At 43.3% G+C, this 17,562-nt stretch overlaps 1 protein-coding gene across 4 annotated transcripts in view; it reads right to left on the bottom strand.

The window, feature by feature from the left end:
- The window catches only part of fermt2 (FERM domain containing kindlin 2), a 48,260-nt gene that overhangs the window by 24,908 nt on the left and 5,790 nt on the right, over window positions 1–17,562 (bottom strand). For all 4 annotated transcript variants that reach the window (XM_084044846.1, XM_084044847.1, XM_084044848.1 and 1 more), the window contains exon 3: window positions 5,485–5,718. In XM_084044846.1, the coding sequence (XP_083900972.1) occupies window positions 5,485–5,718 (234 nt within the window). The remainder of the gene's footprint in view (window positions 1–5,484; window positions 5,719–17,562) is intronic.

The following is a 17,562-nucleotide window of genomic DNA, read 5'->3' as shown; positions in this document are numbered from 1 at the left end:
TTTGGGTATGATACCAATGCCCATAATTGGTAAGTAAATTAACACCCTCTGATAATCTGATCTGACAATAATGAATCATGGTATTGTAGCTTTCCAGTATCATTCATTATCAAATAACCATCTCTCAAACAAAAAGATATATATAAACACGTATTCTGAGGTATTCTGAGATATTGTTCTGTGCTAGTCAAAGGCCAAATGTACACATTGTCACATACAATCAATACTTGAATGTGAATGCCAAACTTATGAGTGCATTATTGGTAGAATAAATAGACCAAATCGGTAATGGGTCGATATTGGTGAATAACGTCATGGGGCCCCTGCATAGTAAAATCCTCAGGTCATTTCAAAAATGAATTATTACAGAGTTAAACCTGATGCAGGCCAGATAAAACCCTGTTCTGCAAGTATGTATAAATAAACAAAAAAAAAAGAATGTCAACACTAATCAAGAGTAGGTACGTTTGTGGAGATATTAATCACATGTAAAATATGGCAATAACCCAGCTCACACACTCACTAAAACCTGTGCCGAGGGGCAGAGGTTGAAGTGGAAATGATTTACATTAGCACACACATCACACCTACACAATTAGCCCATTCCCTACTTGCAGAACATCTTCTATCTTCTATCTTCCAGAATTGTGGCAGTGGCCAGGCTTCCAGCCAAGGGAGAGGGGATTGACTCAGTGCCAGCAATGGTTGCTTGGTCTAACTTTGTGGAACACATGATTCACTGGAGTGAGTATGACCCGACCATAGAGGAATCACAAACACCGTCATATTCTAATTTTATAACACCGTGGTTTACCATGTACAAAGACAGAGACCCTACATGGTGAGAAAAGTTAAGAAGAGGTGGTTTTATCGCTCTCTCCATCAGATCACTTCATCAGCAGAGTTTGATTTTAAGCTGCTTGTACGGCTGTGAGTGTAATTGATCGGCCAATATCCTGGAGTGCTAAATCAAGGGCTTGTTCTGAGGTGGATTGATTAACAATAAAAAGGACCGACAAGTAACTCTTCATCTACAACATGGGGTTTGTGTTCATGGGGAAATTGATGACAATAATGTAAATACTTAGCCCAAATAATACACTATTATTAGTATTGAAGGTAGATGTCAGTATGAAGAACCAAAATGATGACTTGGCAAAGAATGTAATGCGGTACCATTCTACTTCTCAGCCTAGCGAGTTTCTCTCTTCCCCATTCCAACATTGTGATGAAATCCAATTTAAAAGAAAAAATAATGATCTTTAATTTAGGAGTTGGAAGCTGAGGCCAAAACCACACTTCTGTGTTATGAAAACAGTGGCCAGGACACTTGGGCCAGTCAAGCAGGCCGCAGGGCAATGGTCCATAAATCAAGTGGACCACTGTGACGCAACGCCTATTACTGTAGCTTACAGTGATTTTTCTTTTTCTTTTACTGCAGTCCCCTGTCGCTGCCAATCCCCACTGTTGGTCTGGGGAGGGTGTAGACCACCACTTGCCTCCTCTAATAGACGTGGAGTTCTTCTTTTCACCTGACAGCCAGGAGTTTCACCGGGAGAGCCTAACACGTGGAGGTTCATGCCATCAAATATGATCAGCTATTTTCGGCAAAGAGATTTGGTGTAGAGGGGAAAATGGGGGGTGGGGGGGGGGGGGGGGGGAGTACATACCAGACGTGTATCAATGAAGTACTGTGTATATAGGGTTAAGTGGATAATTCGGAGAGTAAAAAATGCCCTTTGGCCTTGATCTTGGTTTATTTTTGCAACATTTACCCCATTTTACTATGTAGCCTTCTCAGCTATCTTCCTTTCAACAACGACTTAAGCCCTATTTTATACTTTGGCTATTCAAAACTAGCCGATCTACAAGCTCACAACATGTCGTGAGCTTGTAGATCTGCAAATGTCATGCCCAAAATAGGGACACCCGAAATAGGGATGCCAGGGTGAAAGTGTTTAAACAAGTCTTCTGTGCTTCTCTTCATCCTTCCTCATTATCCCTGCCCTTGTTTTCTGTCTTAAACTATTAGTCTCTCCTCTTTAGCCTCCAGGTAACGGTCTTCTGCAAACTAATGGCAAATGGCACCACTGCCATGGTTCCTGTTCCCCAACAGTCTCCTGGAAACCAGGGCAGGTCAGGACACAGGCAGAAGATGGTGCATAACAGACAGGACACTGTGGTTAAGTGGAAGCAGTGTGACTGCCATTATCCATAAATTATGTTAATTTTTACTGCATTTTGCAGTGGAACGTGGTTAAAGTTAAGCAGCACTTTGTACCACCTCACGCTCCCAGGTCCACAGTGTCATGCGTTTGTCATTGGTGAAGACTGCATTTCCTGCGTGTCGTCGTATGTGCTGTATGTTCATGTGTGGATGTGTATCTGTGAGGTTACACGCACATTAAATTGTGTTTGGTGAATGAAGTGTGCAATTTGTTTAGACAGGTCAAGGTTGTCATGGCCGAATGTGACTCATTGGCAGACAAATGAATCTTTCAAAATGCCGGTTTCAATGCCCTTTCCTCGATTTTCAACATTACATGCCTTGCCTTTTATGCAACCTGGTAGTTTAATGTGACCATTCTATTTCAACCATGATAACAGAAAAAATCTTTAAAAACGTTAAAAGATAAAAAAAAAAAAAATCACACCCAGTGTGAAGTGGGCGGTGTGGTCACAGTGGTCATTTGTGGAAGTGATTCACTTAAAAAAAACATAAAAGTGTTTTTTTTAAGTGCATAGTCATATTTATAGGGCTATGCACATGTGTCATGTGTTTCTAGCCAATCACAGTCCTGAATAGAGTCATGGTGGCCAATCACGGTGCAGGGTTAGGGGGGTACAATGGTGCCAATCACAGCGCAGGGTTGGGGGGGTGCAATGGGTGTCGATGTCCAAACCTCACATATAGGGGCGGTTGCACCGCCCAAAAAAGCATACATGCCTTCACTCCTCTATCTGTGCAAGTGACAAGAACAATAGGCAATACAGCGCATGATCTGAAGGTTGCCAATGAAAATCACAGTTCAAAGTCAGAGTAACTGAGTGATTTTAGCCAGTACCAGTACAGTATATCTATATATTCTGTGGAGTGGACCCATGGGCCATTCCCAGCTGGCCCAGATGGACCGTGTCTGTGTCAGGGGGTGAGACTAAGCACAGCTGCAGTGGACATGGGAGAAGTACAGCAGAGATAATTGGTTTGATCCATCTAACTTACTGTAGAGCAGCAGGTACAGTACGGACTGTACAGTAAGCTCTGCTCGTGTGTAGGAGATTCGCTATCAGGGGTTCGGGGAAATGCATGAGAGTGTGAGAAAAAGGGATGAAAAATTATTTGTGAATAATTAATTAATACTGAATATACGTGTGTGTGTATTTATACTTCATAGTATATAGACACACACACAGAGCTCATGAAGTGTTATACTGTGTATTAACAGGAGTGAGAGAGAGGAACTGCGAGGAAGAGGATGATATAAGGTTGCCAACTCCCACACTGAAGGAGTGAACCTGGAATTTGTTTTGCACCAGGAAACAGCTTCTGCAAGACCAACTGCGGAGTCCACCCCTCGAAATCAATCATTGAGGAAACAGAGGAGAGAAGTTACTATCACAGCTGAAAGGAAACTCCCGTCTCCCATCCTCTCTCTCTCTCTCCATCAGCCTCTTTTCCCAGTAGTATATCTCAACTCCTTCCTCTCTCTCCCTGTCTGGAGTGAAGGCCAATTGGACAGGTCGTCACCTCTTCCGGTCCGTTCTGGCTCTCCATGCTCAGCAGCTCTCATGCCCGAGTTATATGTAGTTGCGTGCGGGTGTCGCACATCGGAAAGAGCTGACCTACAAGCTCACAACCTGTTGCAGCGCAACACGTTGTGAGCTTGACAATCTTCTATTTTAACACCCAGTTAACACAAGTATAAACCAGGCAACTGGGCAGTCAGTTGGAAACACATTAATGTCCAGGGATAATGAAAATGAAAAAAACGTCCCGTGTAGACCAGTTGGGACAAAAATATAATATCACTTTAGGTCCACTTTCAAAATCTGAGAATAAAAGTTATTCTTCCGGTAGGTGACTGTTGGGGGGGGGTAAAGGTGAGGTAAGGCATTAGTGATGCAAGTTAGTAGTGATGCATTACACTACCATGGGCCTTCATTGCTACCGTAAGTCACGTTGCGACATCCCGGCATGCGCCAAGTCAGCCAAAAGCAATTTGTCCTGAATTTCTGTGGAGCTAAAATAGATTTATTACAGAAGAGGTAGACACATTCCTAACTAGGACAGACCAAGAGCTGCACAACTCGCTTCTACCCTGCAGTACCTCCCCTTTTGAAAAACAATCTTTTTGTGTATTTATGTTCCACTGAATCTGCCATTTGTTCTTTTCATTTCATGGAACTGCAAAATTGGCCTTTTCTGCGTTTAAAAAAAAGGCACAGTTCTGTACCTGAGGCCAATAAAAGCATGACCCCTTTTATTCTATATGCAATATTCTGCCTTGTGAAAAAGGGAAAATGAAAAAGAAAAAAAACAGGTGTCCTGGATGGGGGGGGGGGTCCTCACACCTGGATGTTCTACTTGAGACAGTGACTGGGGAGCAAGGGCAAAGGGGCAGGGTCTGGAGCCAGCAAGGAAAAGTGGGTGTGTTCCAGGGTCAGTGGGGGCTTTGAGCTCCACTGAGTGACCTTTGACATCTCTCTGACAGGGCGGCAGGGTACCAGTTGATGGAAAATATTGATAATGGACCTGTACGTGATACTCAGCCCATAGGCGGACACTTAATATGGGAACATTAACATGGGCTGGAGGGTTGAAAGACAGACAGCAGGGGTCACAGAGGGAAAGAAAGATTGGCACATGCTACACTCAGGATTTCACAGTGCACAATTGTATGCTTACATACACGGTTGTGTGAATTTAATGTAGTGTAGATGCACAGTTGTGTGTCTTGTGCAGTGTACATGCACAGTTGTGCTTCTAGTGCAGTGTACATGCACAGTTGTGTGTCTTGTGCAGTGTACATGCACAGTTGTGCTTCTAGTGCAGTGTACATGCACAGTTGTGTGCGTGTTGTGCAGTGTACATGCATGTTTGTCATGTGCACAGTTGTGTCTTGTGCACATGTATGGCTGAGTCAGACTGATAATCTCTGTTTATTAAACAGCAGTAAGACTGATTGGGCTCTGGCTCCAACAGCTTGTCATCAGAGCTATTACTGGAAGTCCCATCAGAGGAGGTGACACCATCCACCAACAGGGTTTGTTTGATATGAGCATGACAAATAAATGAAGGTTTTGAGCACAAAATCCATTCTCCAGTCTATGGTCATATACAGTATTTCACATAATTCGCTCCTCACCCACTGTGAATCAGGCACAACCTGATTCATGATTCACAACCTGATTCATCTTGTTTCATATTTGTTTCATATTTGAAACACACTATATTGTTTAAGTCCCACATGTTACTGTACTTACTGAAGGTTTTGCAGATGTCAGAGACGGCCTTGAAGACTCGGTCAGAGAAGTTCACCTTGACCTTCATGTGCTTCATGTTGGGCAGCTGCAGGCGCAGGAGCTTGTGCTGAGGCGTGAACAGGAGCCTGGCGTCGGCTTGGATGCCATACTTGTCCAAGGTCCAGTGGGTTTTCAGCAGCCATGTTTTCTTCTTCTCCCACCACAGAGCATGGTCTGACCAATCCTTCTTCACATCTAGGAGGTGGAGACAGAGTACAGTGGTTATCATTGCATAATATCATTGCATAATCCATCAGTAGTGAGAAAATTCAAGTTAACTCCTTGAACACCTTGATAGTAGAATCCTTTGACCACCGACCCCTCTCCTCCTTTGTTTGTAAATATACCTTATGATTCTACTGAGCTTTATTCCAATATGTTTTGTAGTGTATTTGTATTGTTTTGTATTGTATGCATTACTGATGATACAATGGACTGATGATACTGACTGATACTGACTGATACAATGGAAACAAGACCCTGGGGATTTTTGTGTTATCCTTTTAGCATAAGCTTTGACCGTACCTGTACTGTATATATCATGTTGATAATACCTGGCTCCTCTATGTTTGATGCAGATTGATTATAAATCAATGTTGATTGCTATTCATGTGATGCCAATACCAAGCTACTGCTAAAGGGCTTTAGCAAGCTGGAATGTAGAGACAATGAACGTGTAAGCAGAGCCCTCTAGAAGTGTCATGCTACGCTATAGTGACCTGACATCACCAATATGTCCCTCCCGGGCAGGGGGTCACGTTCGGGGAGGTGATTCCATAGAGTTCCTGGTGTATTTGAGAGGGTGTGCGAAGCAGAGGGAGGTACAAGGGGGTAAAGTCAAAGTGAGGAGGAGGGGAAGGACTGAGAGAGTGTGAAAGAGGTTACTGTTTGCGTGACACGGCAGGGATATCAGGTTCATACCTCCCTCTTTGTTCCACAGTCAAGCCATGATCCCTCTAAAGCAGAGACATGCCACCCAAAACCCAACTCCGCTCCCAGTCCTCCGCTTGGTAAGGCCTCAACACAATGGGGATGGACCTGGGGTCTCAGCGTGTGCATGTGTGTCTGTGTGTCCAACTTCAGAAGGAAGGTGAAAACCGCAGGGATTTGAGGAACTCAAAGCAGCTGTTCTGTAGATCACCTTGCACTGGCTTCTATAAATGCAGTATTGTGATGGGCTGTGTACTTCGGTTCAGCTGCTTTTGATCTATGAATTCCCTCAAACCCTACAGGAAGAGCAGAAAATGCTGAAATCCCCTGCCTTACAAGAGACCGAGAGTTCCTTTAGACCCATTATCAGGCAGCACGTGTCTTTGAAGATGCATGCCATATCTATTGATCCCACTAATGGCAAACATTCAGCTCAATATCTTAAGATGTGCGTCAAAACAATATATACACAGTGAAAACAAATAGCAGGTCAAGGGAATCAAAGTCATTCACTTATAGATTTTTAGAGTCTGAGACTGAAAACATTTGAGTAACCCGATGTTTGAATATTATGGAGCAATGGATATGTGTTTGTGTGTGTATGAGTGGTATGCAATAAGTTAGTATTCAAGTATGTGGCACCAGGAATTGAACATCAAACCCTGGCAAAGAAAGTACCATACTCCAGTCCACCCATTACACTATATAACCAAGTCATACATTTCGGAGTTCAATAAATATCATGAAATATTCGTTACTGAACAGAATAACTGAAAATGTGAGTCAGATTGCATATTACTGTGTATTACTACTGGATGCTCTCCTGAATGTTGATGTCATCACTCAGGCATTCATCCAGGAAGGCACTTCCTTAAGCCGTGTCCAGTTTCCTCCACCCACACACCCCCTTCATCGCCTCTACCCCCCCCCCCCCTCTACGCAGTCTCAATCTAGCTTCCCTCTGTCTGTCTGTCGCTCGCTCTCTCTCTCTCTCTCTCCTTGCAAGCACTGAGTCACTGTGTCTGGACACTGACGCTGGTTTGCTCAGTCATTCTTCCGTGGGAGAAGTCCCCTTGTCTAAATTGTTTCAAATTCTGTATTACTCGTCAGTGTGCGTTTACTGGAACAGAGTATTCCGGATACCTGCTCATGTCCAAGGTTGGATGAGGCTCAGGATGAGGTGTGTTATATCCCTTCATAGCCGCATCACAAACATCACCGTATGTATTCTTTAACAGGACAATACCACATATTACCACAGGAAAATATCACACAATTCAACAAGAAACAGGACACGGTGTAACATATGTTGATGGAGCATTTAGCAAACGAGCTACTAAACTGGAATATTATGTCATAATATTCCAGTTTAGTAGCTTGTTCGCTAAATGCTCCATCAACATATTACATACAGTACAGTGTCATTACTCTGTCTGAAGTAAGACCACCTAACTGGATTCAAGGATGCTACAAAAACTAGCTAGCTACAGTATCAGGCCAACTAGATAGGGGGATAGCACACAAGACACTTGTCAATGTGGAATAGTAGCTCATAATGCTTCCCCAGATTCCCCACATAATGTTTCTAAATGTATCAATCTGATCGACATAGATTAATGGAAGATTAGCGAAGTACAATAATGTGACACTTTTAATGAAAAGGAGTGGAAAACCACATTAAAGACAGCATGCTGATCTTGAATGTGACCTCATGTTGACCTCTTGCTAGCTGTCAATCAACCTCAGGGTGCCATGGTAACTCTGATAGCCTTCTGTTTCCATGTCCTACTATTGTTTTCCCTGACCTCAACGTAAATAGGGGCATCCATAAGCGTTGTTGACACTCTCCTGCTGATCCCTTCTGATGCTGAAATGAATAGGGTGATGAATGACTAAATGTCTCCCAAGGAGAAGTAAACAAGCAAAGCAAACCAAAGCTCTGCAGGGGAAGATAGAGACCAGGCGATTAGCCCACACTTTTGATTAGGACAGAGGAAAGTTTCAAAGAGAGAAAAAGAGAGCAGCATCTAAATTCAGATGCCATTGTGAAGGGCTAGGATGAAGAGAATGAAGGGGGTGGGAGAGTTGTTTGTCAAGCTGTTAGCTTAAGAGTGTTGGGGCAAACACTTGGCATCTGACTGAAAACATTCCTGGCTTTCTTCTGTGTGTGTGCGTGTGCGTGTGCGTGTGTGTGTGTGTGTGTGTGTCTCTAGCAGCATGGGGTCTAGCTGTCAACAGTTCATTCTGATGTCTCAGCTGTGCAGAGTACAACTTCATTGCTTCCATCACAGAAACTGCTCCCCAAAGTGTAAGCCATTATCGAAGGCCGAAATAATGAGAGGGGAGCAAGGGGAGGAAAATTGAAAATAGACCTGAGCATATTTTCATAGCTCTCTCCTCACAGTTTTTCCTCTTACAACCCAGTCATTTATGGTGTCTGAGAGTCTTGCGGTGCAGCTACTCAAGATTTAACTTTTGGCAGCTCGTGTCCTGACCACAGTCCACATTATAGTCCTATAGGAGCTTCTGTATATGCGCATGATGTGTGACCAACACAAACAGGGCCACGCATACACACAGACACCCCCCCCCCCCCCCCCCGCCCCATGTCTCACCACTCTGCCAACGACCTTTTCCCTTCTGTGGTTCTACCCCCCGCCCATCGCCAAACCTCATTGGCTGTGGCCCTCCAAGTGTGCTTTGTTGTGACATCAGGCAATTGCCTGACAATGTGATTGGATGACCGCTGCTCTGCTGGCCATCCGTTGGTTTCGTTCAATAACAGGCTGGTAATTCAATCTGCAGAGTGGGAGGGACAGAGGGCCTATGGCATCTCCCAGCTAAAAATATAGCCTGCCAGGCCTGACGTAATGCACCATCCAGATGAGGCCAGGGCCTAAGTAATTGGGTGCATTAAATGCGGACCCACAGTCCTTCAGTAGAGTGGTGTGACTGTGCGTGGCCCGCGCGTGCATGTTAGGGGCTAGGGATGGAAAGAAGAGCGGAGAAGAAGGGAGAAGGAAATCATGTTTTATGACCTCTGTGGGCACGTGAAAGAGGGGATGAAGATTGTGTGTGTGTGGGTGTGGGTGTGGGGTGGGTTGTTACACATGCATATCTGTCAAATGGGAAGGAGGGTATGTTTATCCATTCATTAGTTACAGTACCTCAGCTATGTGTGTGTGTGTGTGTGTGTGTGTGTGTGTGTGTGTGTGTGTGTGTGTGTGTGTGTGTGTGTGTGTGTGTGTGTGTGTGTGTGTGTGTGGTGTTCTAATGAGAAATATTAATCCATAAGTGCTGTCAAATGGAGTGAATTTCATTCACCATTATCCCCCGCAGCCATTAGCACAGCCTTGGATAACAGCTCCCACCCCCAGCCCCCCTAGCCTGTACACTGTTTAGCGCAACAGTAGAAACACTAACAACCGTAATTACGCTAAGATCCTCAAAGTAACTACTACCGGATAACTAAAACAAAAAGCACAGCTTTGTGGGAATGGTGAGGATGTACTATATGTACTACAGTGTGCATGACCAATGACAATGACAAAAAACTCCCATATCTGCTGGGCGAAGTACAACAATGTGCAAACACAGCAGCAAGATTCGTGAGTTGCTGTGATAGGAGAAGGATATCAAACGGAACACAACCACCCTAAAGACTAATCATTGTGTATATTCCTGCACTATACCTGCACCCAGTGATCTTGGTACATAGAAATTGATCTATTGAAGATTCTGACTTTCAAATGTACATTTCTTTGTTTTGATTGTATTGCTGTATTGTGCTTTTTGCTTTGGCAATGTAAACGTATGTTTTCTCATGCCAATAAAGCCCTTTGAATTTAATTGCATGTTGCTCTACCTCAGATAAAAAAATTAAAAAATGAAAAAATAAACTGCATATCTGAACCCTCTCTCTCCCTCCTTTATTCTCTCTATCACCCTTCTTTCCTCCTGCCATCCTTCCCATCCAAGCTGGAGTAGCTGTAGTGTTTACATTAGCTGACAGCCATGTTTATGGAGGCCAGTCTGTGAGAGGAGGGGGGGGGGGTGAGGGACGAGTGAGGATGAGAGTAGAATGAGGAAAAGTCACGTTAAGGAAGAACACTGGAAGATGAGCAGAGGATGGAACAGAGATAGAAATATGGTGAAGAAACACCATATATTCTGAACCTGAAAAAAATACAAAAAAATAAATCTAATAAGGAATGAAGAAAGATATTTCTGACTTTTGCAACCAGATCAACCTTGGTCCTTGGTTAATGTGACAGTGCACATTTGTGCAAAAATTATATGGCAATGGCAACAAAACAAGAATGCTGAAACATCCCGTCCAATTCCATGTCTACTGGCCCTGGGTGACCTTTGTTTTGAACCACAAGGCTGTAAGAACATTAACAACAGCTGTGATAGTTGACAGATGTCTGGGAGCAGGTTTTAGCAAAAACAGTCTAAGCCTTATACATGAAGTATAACGGCTCTTCAATGTCTCTCTTCTCTGTGAAAGATAAGTTAGTATTTTATTACAGTAAATGTATGATTCAGAAGCAGTAGTGCAGTATGAGGGTTATAACCTAAGGTTTTCAGCCATCGGCTGATTAAATCAATCCTGCCTGCCCAGTGATTTGGATCATGCCGTTTCCGTGGCGACATGTTCGTTGACACTGTGAGGCCAGCAGTGTGAGGCGACAACTTAACCATGTTTTTACATACAACAAAGACAGCTCACTTTTGCTCCCTTTAGCTTCTACATTCTCTCTCCATGCCATACACACATAGTAGGTACATTTACATAACATGAAAGGGCAGCTCTTCCTAAAAATACTTCAAGACTGCACAGGGTGAAGGTCGGTATCGACAAGTGAAGATGCATTAGACAACTGTTGTTCATTCATTGTCCTTAAATTAGATCTACTGTGAATGGCCTGCACGAAATCACTCACACAGTCTGGTACAACAGAAGGTAGATAGTATCAAACCAAAGCCTTGTATGTTTTAAGACAGGCGATGACAGTATCTGCATGGCAGGTAAAGGGTCATGCCAGGGTCTGAACAGATTGAAAGCTGATACAGTGCTTTCAATGGCACCCGACCGTGCTTGTACTGAAGACAATGACTGAGGCAACAAGTAGTCATGATAATAATGATGACGAAATGATGGTCAGATATGGAGTGTGTGAAGACTGTCATGTAGTAAATGACAAAAACATGCATTTATTCCAGTGTCCAAAAATATCAGGCATAGTGTATCTTATTCTGGTAAAACTAGCCCTTTACATATTTTTTTCTGACCAGGAGTTATTGACTGCCCTCAGTGCCCTGACCTGGCAACGTTTTTTATTTTATTCAGTTCCTGTCATGTCGCCTCCCTTGCACAGTTAAGTGCCTTCCATTGACAGGCCCACAGCTGAACAAGGTTAGCAAAGCCAAAGCTTATTTCAGTTTCCATTATACGGCTGTTCAGCTTCCTTCCAATAGGCGATCGAAGACCAACCAACCATTTATCATCCACAAAGACATTAAATATGCAAGATATACAGCCTTTGGACGCAAAACCTCCTAGGAGACGAAGAATCTGAAACCTTTCAAGCTGTCTAATTTTAGCTTACCCTGCATGTATGAAAAGGGACACTCACCCAGGTCACCGTGGCCTTTTAGGCTATGGGAAATGAGAAACAGGAGTTCACCCTGGCTGTGACCTGTGTCACTGACACACACACACACACACACACACACACACACACACACACACACACACACACACACACACACACACACACACACACACACACACACACACACACACACACACACACACACACACACACACACACACACACACACACACACACACACACACACACACACACACACACACACACACACACAATGCTGCTAGGTCAATGCTGTCAAAAGAGGAGTCAAGGGACAGACTGACTTATCGATCCTGTCAATCTTGTGGGGCATACCGTCTCTCATACACAGTCCTTCCCTCTGGGAAGCTCACTCATTCGCACACAAAATATACTAAGAACACAAGTTAACACAAACAAAACAGCAGGAAACTGCCTTGCAAGTCACTCATATTGAATTTGATGGGTATTGATGTGTATTCCCGGATTTCACGCCATAAAGTGGTTCATAAAGTTGATCAAAATACACTTCACAAGAGTTGGCACTCTGCAGGAATTAATTTGAAAACTGAGAGAAGTCACATACTAAATAGCTGTGCATAAAGACAGAAGGCGTCTCTGATAAAGAAATGTGTCTAGCTAGCCCTAGTGTTATTTTGCAGCATAGATATTGTACAAGCACAGTAACGCAATGCTCGTGGGGATTAGAGGTGGAGCCAGGGCTGTCTTCCAGGATCAGCCTCGCCAAGATTTCCTTGAAATACCCAGGCTTCCCCCTTTGAGGCAGGGTAGCATTGGCGCTTTGGTGTGGGAGAATCAATGATCAAGTCCCAGCTCACCTGAGAGCTCCAGGGGATAAGATTTACAGCCAGGGATAAAGCGGCTGTCAGCCTCCTTGGCTGACTATAGAGGGGGGGAGCTGTGTTCTGGCATGGGAGTTCTCTTGAGTTTTGCACTATTGTGGTCGTTGGATGGTCATTTGTGGGTGTCATTCAGGGATGGGTTAAAAAATAATAGATTCAGTCATAAACTGCTTTTTTGTGTCCAATTTTATAAGCGGCGTAACGTCTCGAGAATCAATATTTAGTCTGCATATTGAGGTTGAATGCGGGTAAAACAATGGTAACACAACAACTAACACCATCATAAACCAAGCTAATTTTCCACCTAAATCCCATTGTTGCTGATGTGAGATCTAGGGAATGGATCTAACTGGGAACCGGACCCAGATAGCCGCCTGAGCCACTGCCGGCCCAGTTCACAACAGTATGGACAATAGTATGGTTGTATGCAGGGATTAAAGCAAAAGAACCACAACTTTTCACATTTTTTGTTAGGCCAAGTATATAGCACTCCGTTTCCGAAACAATTAGCACAATATATAATGATGTTTAGGTATTATCATTCTAAACCCATGTTCCTGCTGTTCTGCATGCATACTTTAAAATGTGCTTTTATGAAGTACAGTAGTATACGAGGTGACCATTAGGGTTTTATGGAAGATGCTTATGAAGATGTATTCTATTGCTAGTTTAACCAATTCAAATAATAAATAGGGCAACTTGTTGTGAGCTTATTTTCGCCTATTGTTGGTGCACAACACCAGCATACAAAGTATAAGTCAGGCATTTAAGTCACAAGCCAAAAGACAGACATGTTTGAATCTATGGAATACAAATTATACTTGAAATCAGTTGAGTGAGAAGTTTAATCCATGTGAATATTATGTATGGCAAAGGTAGAGGCTGCTGTATGGAGTGATGGTAGAGTTTGTGTCTAGAGTTAGAGGTCTGCAGAACCAAGAACCAACAATATCAATATGAGTTGTACAGTGAAAAGTGTCATTACTTTGAAATGTATTAGACAATATGTTCAGAAGGAGGAGCACAGCAGTAACTCTACTGCTTTGAGGCATTGGGAGGAGAGGCTAGCAGGCTATTAGCTAAGAGAAAGATAGTTTGTATCCATTTGTGTCATAATCCAAACACAGCAAAACAATAGGGGGGGCTCGCCCTGACCCAGCTTTATACAATTAGGTGTTCACCGATCCTTGCAGTAATTACATTACTCTGCAACTCCTGGCCTTAGATCAATGGAGCAGAAAGACATTATTTATCCTCCCTTGCATCTATCCATCCATCCTGCAAGCCACTGAAGCCAGCCAGTCATGTACATGTGTGCATCCCCGAGGACAGGGAGACAGGATAGGTAGCCCGTCTCCTACTGTGACAACAAGTCATCTCTCTATATTCCCCCTCAACTGTAATCATAGCCAGCACTTTTTACTCTCAATCCCATACTAATCTCCTCAGAGGATTTTAGGAGATTCTACAAATTAGAGGGAGGCTTCTAGTATGCAAGCTAGACTTCTCAGTAGGCGTAAAGCCAGGGTAAATATTGGCACAGACCACAGTCTATACATTGGAGAAATTGACGTTAGCTATGCCTTACCTAGACTATTAGAAACAGAAGAACATAACCGAGACAGTGCAGGGCATGTGCATATGGAACACTTATGTGGGAAACCAGTATAAGTTTGACATCTGCCATCATCCACAGAATGAAACTGAGTGACACATTGGAAATGTATCTGCTTTCTATCAGTCTTTGCCAACTCCGAGTCCAAATGACTGCTTTTACAAGAGCAGTACAAGCTTGTGGTACAAGCTATACCTTGGTTGAGAAAAATTAACACCTAGTATTTGGTTGCTATAGAAGTGTGAAAGGAAAGAGTACAGAGACAGGCTGAGGGGAGGGAGACTTAAAATGAATGAAACCCAGCCTGAAAACATAAACAAAAAACTCCATATCACTTTACTCCATTGACCCGCAGGTGTGTGGCGTTGCAACAACAATGCAGGGCACTGACATTTCCCTTCGCAGGGGTTGACAACAACTCCGGTCGCTACAGGGAGAGGAGAGGGACAAAAAGACACAGTCCAAGATTCCCAGAGGAGCAGGGAAATTTCGTTTCACTGCGCATTTGAGATGCCAAACATAACTAATTAAATCTGCCTGCCTGTTTTTAGAGCACAAGGAACCTTCCAAGAAAATGAACAGCGGGTGTGGAATGGTGAGTTTTGAGTTATCTCGACCATCATAGGAATTGCAGGTCAATTTTCGAATTGACAACAATTCGTTATTTGTAGAGAGCTTGGTTTTGGCATTATAAATAGTTTTGATACAGGGTGGTCGAGTCTTCAGAGTGTGTGATGATTTTTTTTTGGGGCTCTTGTCCGTGTGTGTAAGTGTGTAAATGTTAAATCACAGCAGGATATTGCCAGTGTAACAGGAAAGCTCTGGCATGGGCAGGGCTACTACTTAGGCTAACTACTTCCTGTTAGATAGATTAGAAAGCACTGCTATCATACTGACCAGGCCATCTCTCACTCTGTAGTTTAAAACCTTGACGATGGCTCCACACTCATAATCAATGACTCTTGTAAATCAAGGTAATGCAATACATCTGAACCTCTCGTCATGACTAGATCATATGAAAGACGAGAAGTTGCACACGGCCTCCTAACAAAGAAAATCACCACTCTCCTGAAGCAAGACACGAGAGCTATTCACTGCTCACTGCTGCAGAGGAAAGAGCTTATCTCATCTGTTCATCTAACTCTTTGCAGGAACAGAAGACCCTCCTTTCCCTCAGCTCAACAGAATCATGGGAAGGCATCATCATTTTCAATAAAGGCCCCTAAACATTGCAAGAGGGAGAAGGCGGGAGGGAGGGAAGGCAGGAGGGACAAGGCATACAAAAAAAGCCCACAGGAAGTCAAGCATCCTGTGTTAAATCACGTCTGTTTCCTAACGAAGCCCGCACTCCATTGTCAAACAGAGGCCATCTTCCTCCAGCCGCCACCACCACCTCCAGCAGAGCAGACATGGCTACCGTAAGACATGGCACCACAAAAGTACCACAAAAATTTAAACTAGACTCCCAGCGGGGAATATAATGAAATATCACAGCAACTAATCCTGATTTATGTAGAATAATGTAAGAACAGTAATTTTTTGCTCGCTGATGTTTGGTTCCCCAAACCAAATGAAACATTTCCGTTCTATGAGAAGTGCTTGTAACGAACGGCCCTACACACATCAAATACATGTCAGAGGGTAACTGCAAACACATTTCCCATATGGCTTGTTAACACAGCCCACCAGCAAAATGATTATGGGTTGACATTCATAACCGATACAACTACCAATGCAAAAATGTAGGTCATCTCAAATGTGAAATACACATTTTCCCCGACATCTAGGGAAAGATCTGTGTGGTTGGCCAGTAACAGACAGCAGCAGCCAACAAACTGTTGGCCTCTCACTGTAAAACGACCACATGTGCTTTAAAAATCTCACTTGACCAATTTGTTTGGTGTAGTTCCATGTATGGAACTCTCACAAGCCAGCATACATAGACCTGAACCAGGGGAACACTAATGGAAACTGGCAGGTGATCAAGCTAAAGATGAAAAGTTTATTTTAGCTAATTATGTAAAAAGGGAAAGGGTGGCCACAAGGCTATGTGAGTTGAAGGTATCAATTATTTATCCATTTATGTGTCAGTGTATTTTTTATGAGAAAATATTGGAGGAAAAAAATACACACAAATCAACTTTCCAAAAATGGGTAGGAGAAACTGTGTTAAAGGTGAGAAAGCTTTAAAGGCACAGAGAGTGAGAGACAAACGAGAGATGAAGCAGGCAGCAGGGAATCTAGGGATGACGGCAGCGACCAGAGAACAACATGCCAAACCCTGGAAGTCATTTCCTGCTTCACGAAAGACTTTTATGGAATTCTAGCACTGCGGGTACGTCACAATGAGAGAGAGAGAGACTGGTCCTACACCCTCCTCTCTCCAGATCCTCCCTTTCCTCCCCCTCTCAGAGCCTCCACTCTTTCCCTCCTCTTTCACTCTCTGCCCAGCACAGTGCCACTTCCCCCTCCTCAGCTGTCTAGTTGAGGCTGAACAGAAACAGTACATCCAGGACAGACATTAGAAGCACCGTTAAACCAAAATGCTGGCCCTTATCTCCCAAAATATTTTCTTTACTTGGTGCATTAACTGCATTTATATTTAAGGTCTTTTTGATCTTACCCTTGGAACAGATGAAACAGCACCGTTACAGCAGTATAAGCTACAGTTTAGATTTACAGTTACAGGGGGGGGGGGGGGGGGGGGGTATTGAGGCACTGTATAAAAGAGCTACACTAAGTAGACAGATGAACTGTTTTTAAAAAGGACCATACTGCCATCAATACAATGTCATTGTCTATTTACAGCTTCATACATAAACAACCCATTTTTACGTTATTCTTTATTTTGGCCACGTTTCAATTTTCTCCATAGTCATTATAACATTAGCAAACTTATCAAATAAGTATTCATTATTAGTTATAACTGCAGTTATAATGCTGGCAAGATATTACAGGGACTATTTTCGAATCCAATAGCTTACATGAAAATAAA

Source organism: Gymnoscopelus microlampas (assembly GCF_963454915.1).
Source record: "Gymnoscopelus microlampas genome assembly, chromosome: 20".
NCBI lineage: Eukaryota > Metazoa > Chordata > Actinopteri > Myctophiformes > Myctophidae > Gymnoscopelus > Gymnoscopelus microlampas.
The sequence above is the reverse complement of the archived record's forward strand: the minus strand, read 5'-3'. Positions and strand labels throughout refer to the sequence as shown.